The sequence below is a fragment of the Balaenoptera acutorostrata genome, chromosome 1, assembly GCF_949987535.1.
Source record: "Balaenoptera acutorostrata chromosome 1, mBalAcu1.1, whole genome shotgun sequence".
Classification (NCBI taxonomy): Eukaryota; Metazoa; Chordata; class Mammalia; order Artiodactyla; family Balaenopteridae; genus Balaenoptera; species Balaenoptera acutorostrata.
The window spans coordinates 25,050,463-25,068,499 of NC_080064.1; the positions used below are offsets into that span (position 1 = coordinate 25,050,463).

General features: G+C 39.5%; 1 protein-coding gene across 5 annotated transcripts in view; it reads left to right on the forward strand.

The window, feature by feature from the left end:
* ZCCHC17 (zinc finger CCHC-type containing 17) overlaps positions 1-18,037 on the forward strand; it is a 56,536-nt gene that overhangs the window by 24,448 nt on the left and 14,051 nt on the right. For 3 of the 5 annotated variants that reach the window (XM_007170577.3, XM_057551501.1, XM_057551504.1), the window contains exons 4-7: positions 3,758-3,858; positions 5,302-5,393; positions 11,834-11,934; positions 13,730-13,875. In XM_007170577.3, coding sequence (XP_007170639.1) covers positions 3,758-3,858; positions 5,302-5,393; positions 11,834-11,934; positions 13,730-13,875 — 440 coding nt within the window. Of the gene's footprint in view, positions 1-3,757; positions 3,859-5,301; positions 5,394-11,833; positions 11,935-13,729; positions 13,876-14,198; positions 14,600-18,037 lie in introns of those variants that run through there. The other 2 variants (XM_057551493.1, XM_057551498.1) reach the window with 2 other exon arrangements.

An 18,037-nucleotide genomic window follows, 5' to 3' on the forward strand; every position in this document is an offset into this window, starting at 1 on the left:
TCGTCTGTGTGCATATGAGACATAATTTTACATAATTTCAATCATAGTGTACATATTATTTTTACATTTTGCTTATATATATATATATATATATATATATATGTTTTTATGGTTAAAATTTTTATGGTTAAAACTATTGCATGCTTATAGAAAAGAGAAAAAACTACCAAAGCAAATGATCGTTGTGTGATATTACTACCACACAGAGATAGGCACTGTTAACATTTCGGTGTATTTCTTTATAGTCACATATGTGCATAAAAATTAACATTGAGATTAAGATTATATTCTATATATACATTTTGCAGCTTTTACACTTAATGAATGTTAAACATTTCTCTTTTAAAATACCTTTTGTAAACATTTAAATGCATTATTCTATCATTCAGATGTACCACATAATCATTTTAAGTTGTTTGTAGCTTTTCATTATTAATGCTTTACAAAAGTGCCATATTTAACTAAGAGAGATGACTGGGCCAGGAAATATCCTGCTTTGGGATCACGTGGGAGAAGGACAAATGGTTAACTCATTCTTTCTTTGTGGTACTCCAATAAATAGACCTGTTTGAGGAAAAAAATAAAAAAATGTTCTCTCAACTATATTAGGTTCAACAGTAATTTCTTTCCCAACTTCCATTAGCAGTTCAGGAAAGAAGTGAATTTTAGAATTAGAGGACAGTTACAGTGGAAAAATGTCAAAATGAAACGTTTCCCATTCCTTTAGGGCATGTGAATTTCCTCTCCGGATTTTCCATTTAGGTTACTCTGCTCATTACATGATCATGAAGAAGAAAAAAGCCCAGCTCCATGAATTTTATCCAATTTAGAGATTATGTGATAGTCTAAAATTTTAAACATGGGTTATATAATGTATATAGAATATTTTGGTTCCTAGGGTATTGAATGATAGGCTATCAACCTCCAGAATCAGCTGAAGTAGGTCTGAGAGACCCAATAACCATGATCAGAGAAAGCAGTGGCTTCCCACAGGAGCTGCAGACACAGAGGGTAGATATTTTGAGTTACAGGCATGTGCTGACAACTTTGCGTATGCATGTGTGTGAGAGAGAGACTGAGAATAAAGGTTAGTAATTCTCTCAGGAAACTTCAGGTAGGGCAGGTTTTTTGGACATAAATCTTTGACTTGTCAAGTTTTTCTTTAGATTCCTGGTTTATTTTCATTCAAAATAATTGTTTATTATATTCATTTCCCTCAGAATATAGTTTCCTCTATTATTGAAACATCTGAAAATAAAACATTAACCTGCGATCCATAGCAGTTTAGATTATTTCTTTCTAATTTTTAGAATCTGCGTTAAGCATTTTTATTATTTAAATGAGAAAATGCTAGTTGCCTACAATGCTTGGCACATAGTAAGCACTCAATAAATATTTGCAAAAGAATGGATTATTGATGTATTTTTACATGATCTTTTGAACATTGTTTTTAATGGGCCAAGTAGCTGTACCATAGTTGACTTAACCATTACCCTATTGCTAGATATTAGGTTGTTTCTAATTTGTTTCTGTCTTAAAAATACATTGAGGGCTTCCCTGGTGGCGCAGTGGTTGAGAATCTGCCTGCCAATGCAGGGGACACGGGTTCGAGCCCTGGTCTGGGAAGATCCCACATGCTGTGGAGCAACTAGGCCCGTGAGCCACAACTACTGAGCCTGCGCGTCTGGAGCCTGTGCTCCGCAACAAGAGAGGCCGCGATAGTGAGAGGCCCGCGCACCGCGATGAAGAGTGGCCCCCGCTTGCCACAACTAGAGAAAGCCCTCGCACAGAAACGAAGACCCAACACAGCCAAAAATAAATAAATAAATAAAAATTTAAAAAAAAGACATTGAATATTTTGATACAGATCACTTTTCTAGGTGCATATAGATGTTTTCTGTGTTTTAAGATTATTTTCTTAGACTCAGAGTGATTATGGGTCAAGTTAATTATTAGAACTCTTGGTCGCAAGGGACAAAAATACAGGAGAAACATTTTGGCTAATTTAGCTGGGGAGTAAATTTAGCTTCCACCAGGGCTGGATCAGGTGCTCAGTTTATGCCTTCAGGGCTTTGGTCGCTTGTTTATGCAGGCTCTTCTTTTGCTTCCCTCTGGCTTACTCTTGCCGCCTGGTGGTAAAGATGAGCATTGGTAACTTTTTGTAGTTTATAATCCTGACAAAAGGCTTGAGAAAGTTGATTTGATTTAGCTAGCATCTTGTGTCTGTCCCTGAACCAATCAATTGTTGTGGCCCGGGGAATGAAGTAACTTGATTGACTATGCCTGTGTCATGTGCCCACAGCTGGGGGTCAGATCAGCTCCAACCAAATTACAAGGACTGACCAGATTATTTTAGAATGTAAGGAAGGTGGTTCTCCCAGAAAAGGACCTTGGACAGACAAGGAAAAGGATTTAATCTTATTAAATATTTTTATCACTCTTGATAGCCATTGCTAAATGATTTCTAAAGATTTATATTAGCCTCAGAAATATTTCTTATTTTACTATACTCATATCAACATTGGATATTATCTTCTAAATATTTTGCTAATTTAATAGATTAAAAATGTCACCTTGTTTATATTTACTTTTTTCACTTATAATTATTTTCTGTAACTGTAATTTAAGTGGCTGCTTACTCTTTTCTTCTTTGGCTGTGTTGGGTCTTCGTTGCTGCACACAGGCTTTCTCTAGTTGGGGCGAGCAGGGGCTACTCTTCGTTGCGGTGCGTGGGCTTCTTATTGCGGTGGCTTCTTTTGTTGCGGAGCACAGGCTCTAGGCGCACGGGCTTCAGTAGTTGTGGCACGCAGGCTTAGTAGTTGTGGCTCATGGGCTCTAGAGCACAGGCTCAGTAGTTGTGGCGCACGGGCTTAGTTGCTCTGCGGCATGTGGGAGCTTCCCGGACCAGGGCTCGAACCCATGTCCTCTGCATTGGCAGGCGGATTCTTAAGCACTGCGCCACCAGGGAAGTCCCTGTTTACTCTTTTTTGAAAGATTTATCATAATTTACCAAGCTGTTTTCCAATTATTCGTCGTTTAGATTGTTTCGTAATTTTTATTTTTAACCTTGGTAGGTAATAATGCTGCAAGTATTTTTATATGCCATAGATTTTTGCCTCTATCGAGTTTTTCTTTTGGAAAAATTCCAATGGTGATATTCTTGCATCAAAGGTATAAACATCTCTATGCCCTTTGTTTTCAAAGAATTTTACCAACTTGTATTTTTACCAGTATTACATAAATGTAGTTGTTGTATTACATCTCTACTAACATTAAACACTATTTTAAAGAATATTTGTTAGTTGATTAGGTATAAAAAGTGATCTCAGATTGTTTTTTTGTTTTTTGTTTTTTTAAATAAATTTATTTATTTATTTATTTATTTATTTTTGGCTGTGTTGGGTCTTTGTTGCTGCACATGGGCTTTCTCTAGTTACGGCGAACAGGGGCTACTCTTGTTGCGGAGCCTGGGCTCTAGGCGCACGGGCTTCAGTAGTTGTGACACGCGGGCTTAGTTGCTCTGTGGCATGTGGGATCTTCCCGGACTGGGGATCGAAACCGTGTTCGATCCCTGCAGTGGCAGGCGGATTCTTAACCACTGCGCCACCAGGGAAGTCCTCAAATTGTTTTAATTTGCAGTTTTAAATTAATGAAACCTTTTTCAGTGAATCTCCAACTCTTCTCCTTACTGTGTTATTTAGAGTATGAATACCAGACATGCCCTGTGCCTTATTTTATTTCTTCTTCTTGTGCTCAGGTCTGGTCCATCGAACTCACATGTCATCCTGTCGCGTGGATAAGCCCTCTGAGATAGTAGATGTCGGAGACAAAGTGTGGGTGAAGCTTATTGGACGAGAGGTAAAGTTCTGTGCAACTTTAACTCATTAGAAAGGATTAGGAAAAGCTGGGATTTTCTTAGTATTTCATGATGATATTTCATGAGTGTGTATGCATTGTTAACCGTGGCTGATAATCTTATTTTTGAATCCTGCCACTATAATCTGACTTGAATTTAAACCTTTGGGCTGTCTGTCATGCAGACTCAGAAGGATTGGTGTGAACTGTATGTAATAAGGGTGGTGCAATAAGTACATGTTTATAAAACTTCCTTCCCTGAAGCTCACCCACATGGTGGGTGTGGAGAAAATACCAAAAAAGTAAAGAACCAAAAAGAGAGAAGAAAACTTAATCTGTGAGACTATCTTTTAGTAGAAATCTTCCAGATGCACTTCAATTTGGACCAAAGCAAAAAGGGGCATAGAGTTTACAGTCATTTTTCCCTCATACCTGGCACCATGCAATGTGAGGCAAATGAGAAAGCACTGGAGGATCCTGTTAACAGCAACTCACTTGGGGGTCTGTGGGTGTGGACAGACCACAGGAGAGATGTGCACATACACTGAGACCTGCTCTTTTACCAGAGAATGGCAGGGGAGACAGGCCTGAAAGAGATATTATTCAACAGTATTTGAGTGCTTATTATGTACTAGGTCTGAGGGATATAAGAATCAGATGTAAATGACTCCAGTGGTTATGGAACTTATATAGATTATAACTGGAGGAGACAAATAAAAAGTAAGCAAGCTAAAATAATTAAAAATAATTACAAGTTATATTAAGTGCTATAATAGGTTCAAACAATGTGGAGGTAGATTTAGGTAAAGTGGTCAGGAACGGGCTTTCTGCGGGGGTGGTATATGAGCTGAGACCCAAAGGAAAAGGAACTAGTCATGTGAAATGTTAGGAAAAGAATATTCCAGGCAAAGAGAATAGCTGATACAAAGACCCCAAAGTGAAGAGGGCCTTCAAGTGCTGGAGGAAGCAAAAGAAGACCAATGTGGCTAACAACTGTCTTCACATTTGAAGATACTCTTAATTGTTTTCATGTTTAAGAAGCTTTTAGATGAAGTCCAAAAGGAGATCTAGTCCACCGGAATGTTCTGAAACCTATTCTGTGCTCATGGATCTCTGAACAGATTATTATGCTGAACTATCTAAAAGAAACAGCTTTTATTTTCTGCCTGGTTACTTCCACAGGCCCCAGATTTCTGAGCAACCATTTTTGTCTTTCCCCCCAGGAGGGTCAAGAATGATAAGAAAACCATTTCCTAAAATGCTTTTGCCATAAGATCTGCCTGTTATGCTTATTAGTACCCACAGTGTTCCTAGCACAAGACCTTGGCCATAAGAGGAACTCAGTGTTTGTTACATGATAAAAACTTCAATTCTTAGATAATTTTAGACCAGCAGTCTAAATGATGTACTTTGAGCCTTTGCTGACTTTGCTTTTGTTTTTTTCAGATGAAAAATGATAGGATAAAAGTATCCCTCTCCATGAAAGTTGTCAACCAAGGGACTGGGAAGGACCTTGACCCCAACAACGTTATCATTGAGTAGGTACAATGTTTGGAAAGGCTAAAATCCTTCTACTTCTCAAACCACAGAATGCTGTAGTGAATCAGGCCCACCTGGGAACTCTACTATTTGTAGACTATGAAATTGATGAGTTATGTGACCTTTGTGAGCTTTGGTTTTTAGAGGTATAAAGTGTTATAGATAACACATTACTGCATAGAGTTCTAAGATGAAATGCTAACATGCACCTCCTAGCATAGAAGTGCAATGGTTCAATGTCAATGGTTTCATTTCCTTCCCCTTATTCTTTTTCTGCTTCTGCCCTTTAACCAGTTAGCCAACAAGCATTCATCATGAGATATTTGTTATTTGCCTTTCTCCTAGCTCTGGGACTGAAAAAAGGCAGAGACCATGTAGGAGGAATAACTCCAATGGGGTTTTAGACTCCTGCATCTTGGGATATGCTGTGTTCTGAACACAACACCTTACTTTCACTGGCTCTTCTGACCTTTCATTTATGAATGGAAAATTTTCTCTGTAGGATACTGTCTGGTGATACAGGGAATTTGCTGTCTCAAAATCTTTCTTGAATACAGGCATACTTTGGAGATACTGTGGGTTCGGTTCTGGACCACCACAATAAAGCAAATATCTTAATAAAGTGAATCACATGAATTTTTTGGTTTCCCAGTGCATATAAAAGTAATGTTTACACTATATTGTAGTCTATTAAGTGTGCAGTAGCATAATGTCTAAAAAACAGTGTATGTACCTTAATTGAAAAATACTTTATTGCTTAAAAAATGCTGAAACAATGACAATAGTAACATCAAAGATCACTGATCAGAGATCACCATAACAAATATAATAATAATAATAATGAAAAAGTGTGAAATATTGCAAAATTACCAAATTTGATACAGATACAGAGAGTGAGCAAATACTGTTGGAAAAATAGCGCCAGTAGACTTGCTCAACTCAGGGTTGCCACAGACCTTCAAATTGTAGAAAACACAATATCTGTGAAGCTCAATAAAACGAGGGTATACCTGTATATGCCAGTAGTTTCTAACCAGGGGTTCCTAGGTCGCTAATATCCCTTGAAGAAGTCTTGGGGGTTTATGAACTGTTTCAAGTATTTCAGAAAGCCCACTAAAAAATCATACATTTATCCTCAGGTTAACCATGACATTATTTCACTGCTTCTGATGATAAAATATCACATTCTTTATCTCATGCTAATTGGGTGCTCTTAGTGGCCATCATGTTATTGATTATTTTTTTAAAAACAAGAAAAAAATAATAAATGTTGTTTGAGTGGGATCTTGGCGGCACAATGTTTGGAAACCCTTAGGTTTATAGTTCTGAGCAAAATCATTTTGGATATGAAGGAAATTTACTAAAAGGAAGGGAAATGATGTTTATTGAATACATACTATGTGCCAGGCATTATGCCAGGTGGTTTGTGTACATCAGTGCATCTAATTCTCATAACAACCTGCAAAGTGGGTGTTATCTCCATTTTACTTTATTTTCCTAGTTTTAGCTTGATGCTTGGTGATAACTTGCCTGTGGTTATATAACACTTTCCATTTACATTAGAAATCTTTTATAACTCTGAGCTCAGAAATGTTATTTAAGTCTGGCATTTACTGATTGCATTGTAATAAATTACTTCTGCTCCAAAGAATCCTGTCTCTACAGACTCATTAAAAGCAGTGAAATTTCCCAAAGCCACCCTTATAAGGATGAAATATAAAACAAGTAAGATAAAAGAGCTACTTCTCTTTCTCACAACAAGGGAGGGGAAGGGAAAGGACCCCTGCTTTTATGATGAATGTGTCTTTATGTATGGACTACTTCTAGTAATGACTAAGTGACCAAACAGTAACTTTTGTTGTAAACTATTTCTAGACTGCATCTAGGAAAGAAGCATGGCATAGTGGAGTGATGACAGGTTTTAGAGTTAGACTTGAATCAGAAAGAGTCCTAGTTCTGCCACAAGCTAGTATACCGCCCTGAGCAGATTAGCTAGCCTCTTTGAACCTCAGCTTCTTCAAAATGGAGGTAATGACACCTACATCTTAGAAATGGTGGTATGATTTAAATAAAATCTTGTTTATAAAGAGCCTAATTGTCTAATCTATAGTAGAAACTTAACATATAGCAGCTACTTGTAGTTATTGTTTTAAAATGTTTCTTTGTTTTTCCTCTAATATCTGAGATTATCATACCCTTTCTTTTGAAAGAATATATAAAACCCATGAGGCAGAGGCCACATCTTATCTCCCATAGTGCCTAATGTATAGTAGTCATTTAGTTAGTGCATCCATTTACTCATTATTCAACAAATATTTACTGGGCTCATATTCTATTTGAGGTATAATGGCAATACCAAGATTTCTGCCTAAGGACCTTACTGCCTAGTGTAATGAGATAATTATGCAAATAACTTTAATTTTAAGGCAACATGTAATAAATGTTAAAAGAGTGTTTTAAAGGAAGGATTCTAGGAGTTACCTTGAAGAGGAAGAGTTGATATCAGGCCCTGATGGTCAGAGAAGAGGTGACAGTTGAGCTAGGTCTTGAAGAATGGATAAGATTTTGTCAGGCAGCAGGGGAAAGAATAGTATTCCAGGCAGAAGAAATAGTTTGAGGAAAGGCATGAAGCAGGAAAGCACATGGCAATTCAGGAGTCTTGTTTAAGGAAAGAAGAGGGTATGGTCAGGTACTAGGATGTAGGGCTTGAAAGATACGTTGGGGTCAGATTGTGAACAGCTTTGAATAGCAGTCAAAGAATATGAAAGTTTTTAAAAACCTTTGAGTGGGAGAGACTCCTGAGCAGATTATTCTCTCCAGGTACCCCATTCTCTGGCCTCAACCTGTCAGGCTCAGAATCTTCATGCTGTCTCCAGCTACACACAGTTTGTCAACTACCTTTCATTTTTCATCAAAATCTAGCTGTCTTGTATTTCATTCCCTCAGGCCACAAAGTATTAACAAGGTCATCTAATAAGTGAATCTGCAAATGGAAAGGGGTTAAATGCAGTTTCCAGTTAGGTTTAGCCGGCATAGTATAGTCTTTAGAAAGAGCATTTATGTATCGCCACACTGTAATTATCCATTTATATATCTCTTTCCACTGGTAGACTATCTACCATGTCCTATCATTTTAAAGTACTTACTCATATCATTGTACTAGCACTGGTGCTTGCCACTTATTAAGTTTAAAAAAAAAAGAAAGATTAATGCAACTCTGTGTGCTGGATGGATTAGAGGTAGGGAGACCAGTAAATGAATTATTACTGTTTAGGTGAAATGCAATGAAGCCTAAACTAGCATGATGGCAATAAGGACAGAAAGGGAGACAGGCGGTGAGTGACACATTTGTTGAATTGGGCGTTAGGTGGGAGGTATTATAGTATGTTTGAATTGCAGTGTATTGGAATTGATTATAATGAGGGTTTGATTAAGCTGCAACTTATAGTCACTTGAAACTCAGCTCCACAAATAAGGACATCCGAAAGCAATGGAGTTTTCGTGACTGTTCAAGTTATGTCCCCAAGATCCTGCCTTGGTGGGGTTTTCTGTTTGTTTGTTTGTTTGTTTAATTTTCTTTTATTGTGGTGAGAACATTTAACATGAGATCTACCCTCTTAAGAAATATTTAAGTGTATAATAGTATTGTTGACTATACATACAATGTTGTACATTAGATCTCCAGAACTCACTCATCTTCCTTAACTAAACTTTTATGCCTGTTGATAAGTAACTCACTCACATTTACTTCTCCAGTCTCCTCGCCTTGGTTTTTGTTATTCAAGCTTCACCCTTTGAACTGACCCTCTCACATGACCCATACCAGACAGTAGACCTCCTGTCATTTGACTAAGATTCTTCTAGGGCAAAAGCTAGGGATTTGAACAGACATTTTCAGAACTTAAACCATATGCTTTTCTGGTCTGTCCCAACTGGGAAGCCACTAGTCACATAGGCTATTTAAATGTAAAGTAATTAAAAGTAAATAAAATTTGGTATCCAATTCCTCAATCACTAACCACATTTGAAGTGCTCATTAACCAAAGACATAAATAGTCAGCAGTACAGACATAAATTTATAGAACTGTCCATCTTTGCATTCTTTTGGACAACAGTATGTATGCTAGATGGTGTGCTCTCTGCTCAGATATAGAGAAGAACATGACATAGACTTTACTATTCAAGTCCTGGTTGTGGTACAGAGGGTGAGGCAAAATGTAAACAAATCAGTAAAATAAAGTGAGTATTTAACTCTGCCTGTGGTAGAGTTTATAGAAGATATGATATTTGAGCTGAACTTTAAAGAGTGAATGGGACAGAATATGGAGTATCTTTATCCTCTCTGTTTTCTCTCTTGATCCCACATATCCCATGAAACTGTTGGCTGAAATTTGTGAAGTGAGTAGCTCTGTTTTGCTTTGATATTGTTATCCTGCATTTCTCTGGGTAATGTGGCTCTTTTGGCAGAATATTTCTCTATTTTTGCTGGACTCTACAGAGACCTGGTTGGAAAATCTTAGGTGAAGTCAGAGGTCAAAGTTAAAGATGTTCAGGTAAAGAAAAATATTTTGGATGAAGAACAAAGAAATTTCAACAAGGTTTTTTTTTTAATTTTTAAAAATATATATATTTATTTATTTTTGGCTACGTGGGGTCTTTGTTGCTGCGCGTGGGCTTTCTCTAGTTGCGGCGAGCGGGGGCTACTCTTCGTCGCGGTGCGTGGGCTTCTCATTGTCATGGCTTCTCTTGTTGCGGAGCATGGGCTCTAGGCACGCGGGCTTCAGTAGTTGTGGCTCACAGGCTCTAGAGCACAGGCTCAGTAGTTGTGGTCCTTGGGCTTAGCTGCTCTGCGGCATGTGGGATCTTCCCGGACCAGGGATCGAACCCGTGTCCCCAGAATTGGCAGGCAGATTCTTAACCCCTGCGCCACCAGGGAAACCCCAACAAGCATTTATTGATGCTGTTGCTTGCCAAGCCTTGGGCTGAGGTGCCAGGGAAATAAACACAAGTAAGATATTTTTTCAACGGGCCCATGATCTAGAGAAGAAACATAACTCTGTGGTGTGATATGTGCTAGGCTTGACATGTGTATAGGATACAGTTAGAGTTTGAAAGAAAGAATGATCAGGAGTGATACTCTTCAATTAAACATTTTCTAAGAGTACTCTGCAGGTAGTGTGTGGTATAGTAAAGGTAAAAAATAAGAGCTATGACAACTAGGGTACTTTGGCTCTTCTGGTAGGAGTGTAATTGGTAAACACACTGTCTGGCAGTGTCTACTAAGGCAGATGCCCTACAACCCAGTAGTTCCCCTCCTACGTGGAACTAGGCATTTCCCAAAGGAATGCATGTACATATATATGTTCACCAAAAGACGTGTGCTAGAAAGTTCACAGAAGCACTTTCATAATAGAAATTACTCAAATATCCATTAACAGCAAAATACTTTGCAGCAATGAGAATAATTGATCCACAACTAGTTACAGCAGTTGGATGGATCTCACAAAGTAGCAAAAGGAGCCAGACACAGAAGGGCCCATTCTCTGATTCTGTTGATATAATTTACAAAAATAGGTAAAACTACTCTATGCTGTTAAAAACTAGAATAGTAGTTACCCTTGGGGGAAGCACAGTGACTAGAGGGGCTTCGGAGGTGCTGGTGATATTCTGCTGCTTTATCTGAGTACTGGTTACTGGGATATTTCAAATTGTAAAAATCAGTGAAGCTGTATACTTGTGAACACTTTTCTGTATGTATTTTATACTTTGGTCAAATGTTTAGAATTTTTAAAAAGTGTTATGGGAATGTGAACAAAGAGATTAATTCTGGCTGAGGGGCTCAGGGAAGATAACTGGTTAGAAGGAGGGGCAGTAACTGAGCTGAGCCTTGAAATGTTTGGGTGTAGTTAGGTGGTGAAGTGGGAGTAAAGAGGGGAAGCAGAACATTTCAGAAAGAGGGAGCTGCCTGAGCAAAAGCAGTGAACCATCTGGGGAAGGTAAAATAGTCTGGTTTGCCTTGAGCATATTGTGCAAGATGAGGCTGGGAAAGTAAGTTAGAGACAGACTGTGAAAGGCCTGGAATACCAAGGAGCTTAGACTTGATTCTCTAAGAAGTTTTTGAAGGTCTTTTAAACCCAGGAGTGACCTTGTAAGGGTTGCAGGGAGCTTAGCAAGGTGAGTAATTATATCTTCATCCCCTGTGCGTCAGTGAGATGAAATCTAGTCTCATTCATAATGATTAATTCAGAGCCTTGTTCTGAATGAAAAAAATTGTCATTTCATATCGTTTCTTTCACTGCCTGTTTTCTTATGCCCAGTGCTTTTCCTTTCTCCCTTCTTCCTGACAAAACAAAACAGAAAAACAACATAGAGTATTAACTTGTAGTATCTCTGGCCACATCTCTTAAGAGGGCCAACAGTCAGTATCATTTCATTACAGGCAAGAAGAGAGGCGGAGGCGGTCCTTCCAGGATTACACTGGGCAGAAGATCACCCTCGAGGCTGTCCTGAACACTACCTGCAAGAAGTGTGGCTGTAAAGGTAAGGCGAAGTCTCTACCATTTCAGTTTTTCTCTCTTTGTGGATGACCCTTTACGGGATGAGGGAGGCCCCCTGGTGTGAGTTAGCTCACTGTGGTTTTTAGCCAAATGCTGGCCTCACCTGCTCATCTGCTCTTCCTACTAGACTCACATCAGAGTTCATGGCTTGTTGCTTTTTCTGTTTCCTTTTCTGAATGCTGGCCCTGCCAGATACTACACCACCAGCACTACTCCCCTCTCTCTACGGGTGATGTCCTCCCTGGGCAAGGTCCCCATGTACTATGCCAGGAGGCGTAAGAGTGTTGGATTATGATTAACACTCTAAATTTTTATCTCTAAGGATGATTATTGTTCTGCTGCAAAAATTAAGTGACTTGGAAATATATTCCTTAAGGATCCAAGTCAAGCTCTTTCTTGCTTATTACCTTTATCTCTATAACTTCAGAGTTCTGAATACAGTATCTTTTTAGTAATAAAGAATACAGGCTAGTCACTTCCTTTTAGCTTTGTTTCTTCAAGTTTCCTGCAGTCCTACTCAAATATTAAAGAGCTCTTTCAGCCTGACTTCCCTTGTTGGAGCTATAATGAGAGGTATTGCCAGCTTCTCATTTTCAGAGTGACCTCAATTTGTCACCCCTTCTCCCTAGCCTTTCACCTGCCCAGCTCTCTTGATTTTTCTACAATGAGTGGTAGCAGATTTGTGCCCTGGTTGAGGTTGTGGGGTTTAAGCCCCGATTTATCATTAATGTAGAGGGAGGAAGGGAAAAATAAAATAGAAAGAACACTTCCTCATGAGTATTGTGGGACCATTTCCAGCATAGATATTTGGAAAACTCTATGCTGTATTCTCCTTCCAGGCACCATCCCGCTTCTGGGCTCCGAGTTGCAAAGTAGTTTACACATAGCTTTTTGATGACTTCATCAAATTCTTTGTGCCCCTGAGAGAGGGTCTACAAAAAGCTCAGACAAAACCAGCCGTGTAGCATCTGTTAAATGGCCCCTTAATAGCGGTGTAGGCTCAGGGAAGGTAGGGTTCTCTTACCTTCAACTTGTGTCCACCAGGTGTTACATGAGGCAGAGAAGAATAATGAGAGATGGAATTTGGCCCAGGCAGGCCAAAGGTGGTTGGTTTTGGTGCAGCAGAAAGAGCACAGGGCAGGGAGGTATGAGACCTGGGGTAAGTTTTAGCTCTACTGCTGTCTGTGTGACCTTGAGGTACCTCTCTACTCTGGGCCTTCATGTCCTCTGCAAATGCAGTGTTGGATTTGATGATCTCTCAGGCCCTTGCCAGACCTGACAGTCTGTGAATGTTGAGTGCCCCTAGGTGACTGCTGTCTTTCTGTGTGTTAGCTTGAATCTGAGTGCTGCCTTCCTGCTTGCTGCCTAAGAGCTGTCTTCCTTTAGGGCTTGGCCTGCCACTAGGCTCCCTCTGCTAAGTATTCTGCTCTCTGGAGCAGCCTTTCATTGTCAGGAATAGTTCCAAATAGACCTTTAAAAATTCCTGAGCCCAGTTGCTAATGGAAGGCAGCACAAGCCTGTATCCTCATGTCCTATGCCATTCCAAAGCGGTGCCAGTGTTTCCCACAGCTCTAGGACCAGATGCTTGTCTGGCTCTGGTTAAGTGAGCAGTGCCATCTTGAGGTGACAAAATCTGCTCTGAAGGCAACAGCTGCTCTGAATGAACTCATTAGTACCTCCTGAACGAGCCAGCCCTTCAGGAACTTCTAGGGAAGATCCAGCTGCTAAGGTGAGAGACTGCCTCTTCCCTCCCTACCTTTTCTACTTCTCTTCTGCAGGCCACTTTGCAAAGGATTGTTTCATGCAACCAGGTGGGACCAAGTACTCTCTGATACCTGATGAGGAAGAGGAGAAGGAAGAGGCAAAGTCAGCAGAGTTTGAAAAGCCTGACCCCACGAGAAATTCTTCTAGAAAAAGAAAGAAGGTGAGTGCTGTCTTTATCATATTTTTTTGAGTTTTAAAATAAAAATATACTTTCTGCAGAAATTTTAGAAATACTGAAAAACATAAAGAACATTAGGATCTCTTGTAATCTTTCCACCCAGCGAGACTCTTATAGTAGTTTTGGTATATTCTAATATTTTTTCTAGGTAAATATATACATACATATAATATAAATATATACATAATTTTCTAGGGAAGTGTATATATAATTTTCATATATGTATATGTTTACATATAAACACACAATCATGGTTATACTAGGTATAGTTTATATCCTACTTTTTTCATTATATTTATCAAAAGCGGGGCTTCCCTGATGACGCAGTGGTTAAGAATCCGCCTGCCAATGCAGGGGACACGGGTTCGAGCCCTGGCCTGGGAAGATCCCACATGCCGTGGAGCAACTAAGCCTGTGCGCCACAACTACTGAGCCCGTGTGCCGCAACTACTGAAGCCCGTGCACCTAGAGCCTTTGCTCCGCAACAAGAGAAGCCACTGCAATGAGAAGCCCGCACACCGCAACGAAGAGTAGCCCCCACTCACCGCAACTGGAGAAAACCTGCGTGCAGCAACGAAGACCCAACGCAGCCAAAAGAATAAAATAAATAAAATATATAAATTTATATTTATCAAAAGCATTTTCTAGTATCCTTAAGTGTTCTTCAAAAACTTGATTTAAGAGCACCATATGATATTCTACCCTATGGTTATATGATGGTTTATTTAATAATTTTTCTATTGTGGGATATTTTTGATTACTTCCAACCTAAATCTTTGGCCATATCTCTTATTGCTTTCTTTGGATAAATTCCTAAGTAAGATTACTGAGTTAGGGCTTTAAGACTCTTGATACATCTTATCAAATTGTCTTTCCAGAAAGTACTTATTTTACACCCAGCAGAGGATAAGAGTGCCTGTCTCACTGAGTTGTATCTTCCATCTACTACTTCTAGCAAAACAATTCATAAAACAGACATTATTGTGGTGCAGGAAAAAAACAGTGCATTTGTAGCATACAACATAGAGAGGAAATGAAAAAAACTATGCTATAGTTTGGTCAGAAATAGTTGTTCTCATGTAGTGTAGTGTTTTCCTTTTTTTTTCTTTTTTTTTTTTTGGCCACACACCGCAGCATGTGGAACCTTAGTTCCCCAACCAGGGATCGAACCTGTGCACCCTGCATTGGAAGGCAGAGTCTTAACCACTGGACCGCTGGGGAAGTCCCTAGTGTAGCGGTTTTCTAATTGTGGCTGGTTATTAACTTTTGGGTTTTTTTTGGTTTTGTTTTGTTTTTTCAAAGTTTTGGCAAACTTTTATTGAGTGGTCATTTTATTCCAGGCATTGCAAACCTAGGAATATAAAAACTGTGATAAGGTCCTTGCCCTCAGTGGGCATTATCTACAAATTCAGTATTATCTTCATTTTTTAGATGAGGAGGAAGGCCCATTGTACCATTATTAAGAATTACCCTAAGTATATGGATAATAATATATCGATCTGTATATTCTTTCCCTGGGTGATCACATCGCTCCTAAGACTTCAGCTGCCCTGACCACTTTCACATCACTAAGTAATATCCCACTAGTACTTCAGACTTTGGCTTGGAGTCAATCAGACGTAGGTTGAGGCCCTTCTGTGCTACTTACCAGCTATATAACTTTGGGCTCTCTAACTTCAGTTCCTTAACTGACAAAGTAGGATCGTTGTGCTCCTTGAACAACCAAAACCCTTGTTTCTATCCTTCTACCTTGTATTACTAGTTTTAATGGCAGCAGTAACCTCCCAGTCTCCCAAGAAAGAAACAATATGTAATTAATTTTCTTCTCCTTACTATCCCACGCCTAGTCAGTCACCAAGTCCTGTCCATGGTACCTTATAATATCCCAATTCTGTTCCTTCCTCCCACTCCCACTACTACTGTGCATTTCACCTGCTTCCCTCTCTCACTTACATTCAGACTATTGAACTAGCCTAGGGAGATTTTAAAACTACATATTTGCCTTCTACCTCTTGAGTACCAAGTCCACAGGGCCTGGGTCTGGGCATCTGATTTTTTTGAAAAAGCACCTTCTTTATCTCACTGCTCGATTCTCTTCATTAATGTGATTTTTTGCCCTCTGCTTTAATTCTGAATGGACTGCTCGAGGCTGTGGCTGTATTTATTACTCCCTTCTCTTCTCTAACTACCTTCTCCCTAAGTGATCTCATCCTGTCCAGTGGTTTTGAATACCATTTATATGCTAATAATCCCCCAATTAAGTATATGTATCCTTTTTAAAATCCAAGTCTGTAATTCTCCAAGTCTGTAATTCTATCTCTAACTTTTTCTCTGGAACTTCAAATTTAGATATTCAACTGCTATTTGACATCTCCATCTGATTGTCGAGTTGACATCAAGCTTAGCACACTCCAAAACTCTTCAGTGTTCCTCCTACCCAAGGCTGCTCCCTTCATATTCCTCCCTCTCTCAATGAATGGGTCACCAGTTGCTGAAACCAAAATCTGCAGCCTTTGGGTATAGTGTTGTTGTTGTTCTAATTGTAGTAAAAGATATGTAACATAAATTTTACTGTCTTAATCTTTTTTTTTTCCTTTGGCGGGAGGCCGCGCTGCACAGCTTGTGGATTTTAGTTCACCAACCAGGGATTGAACTTGCCCCCTTGGCAGTGAGAGTGCGGAGTCCTAACCATTGGACCACCAGGGAATTCCCCCGTCTTAACCGTTTTTAAGTGTACAGTTCTTTGGCATTAAGTAAATTCATATTATTGTGCAATCATCACCACCATCCATCTCTAATACTCTTTTCCTTTTTTTTTTGGCCGCGTTGGGTCTTCGTTGTGGTGCGCGGGCTTCTCGTTGCGGTGGCTTCTCTTGTTGGGGAGCACGAGCTCTAGGTGCGCGGGCTTCAGTAGTTGTGGTGCACAGGCTTTGTTGCTCCACAGCATGTGGGATCTTCCCAGACCAGGGATCGAACCCCTGTCTCCTGCATTGGCAGGTGGATTCTTAACTACTGTGTCACTAGGGAAGTCCCTCTAGTACCCTTTTCATTTTGTAAAACTGAAACTCTATACCCATTAAACAATAACTCCTCATTCTCCTTTCCTCCCAGCACCTGATAACCACCATTCTGCTTTCTGTCTGTATGATTTAGACTACTCTAGGTATCTTATAAAGTGGAATTATATAGTATTTGTTTTTTTGTGACTGGCTTACTTGAGTTAGCATAATGTCCTCAAGGTTCATCCATGTTATAGCATGTGTCAGAATTTCCTTCCTTTTTAAGACTGAAAATATTCCATTGTATGCATATGCCATATTTTGCTTATTCATTCATTCGTTGTTGATACTAGGATTGTTTCCACCTTTTGGCTTTTGTGAATAATGCTGCTGTGAACATAGTTGTACAAATATTTCTTTGAGATCTTGCTTTCAGTTTTGGGGGGTATATACCCAGAAGTGGAGCTGCTGAGTCATATGGTAATTCTTTTTTTTTTTTTAATTTATTCATTTATTTTATTTATTTATTTTTTGGCTGCGTTGGGTCTTCACTGCTGTGCACGGGCTTTCTCTAGTTGCGGCAAGTGGGGGCTGACTACTCTTCGTTGTAGTGTGCGGGCTTCTCATGGCAGTGGCTTCTCTTGTTGCAAAGCGTGGGCTCTAGGCGCGCGGGCTCAGCAGTTGTGGCTCGCAGGCTGTAGAGTGCAGGCTCAGTAGTTGTGGCGCACGGGCTTAGTTGCTCTGCGGCATGTGGTATCTTCCCAGACCAGGGCTCAAACCTGTGTCCCCTGCATTGGCAGGCGGATTCTTTAACCACCGCGCCACAGGGAAGTCCCATATGGTAATTCTATTTTAATTTTTTTTGTGGAACCACCATACTGTTTTTCACAGCAGCTGCACCATTTCGCATTCCTACCAACAGTGCCCAAGGGTTCCAATAGAGCATAGTGTTTTATTATTGTCAGTTAGGTAAAAGTGGATGATGTTGTTGTTCAGTTGTTAAATTCTTGTCTTTTCTCATTTTTTCTTTTTTTTTAAAATTTCTTTTTAATTCCCAGGAAAGTGTTGTTAACATATCCAATCAGAACATGTCTCTTCCTGTTTAAAATCCTTCAGTGATTTCCCATTGTACTTCAAAAAAAATC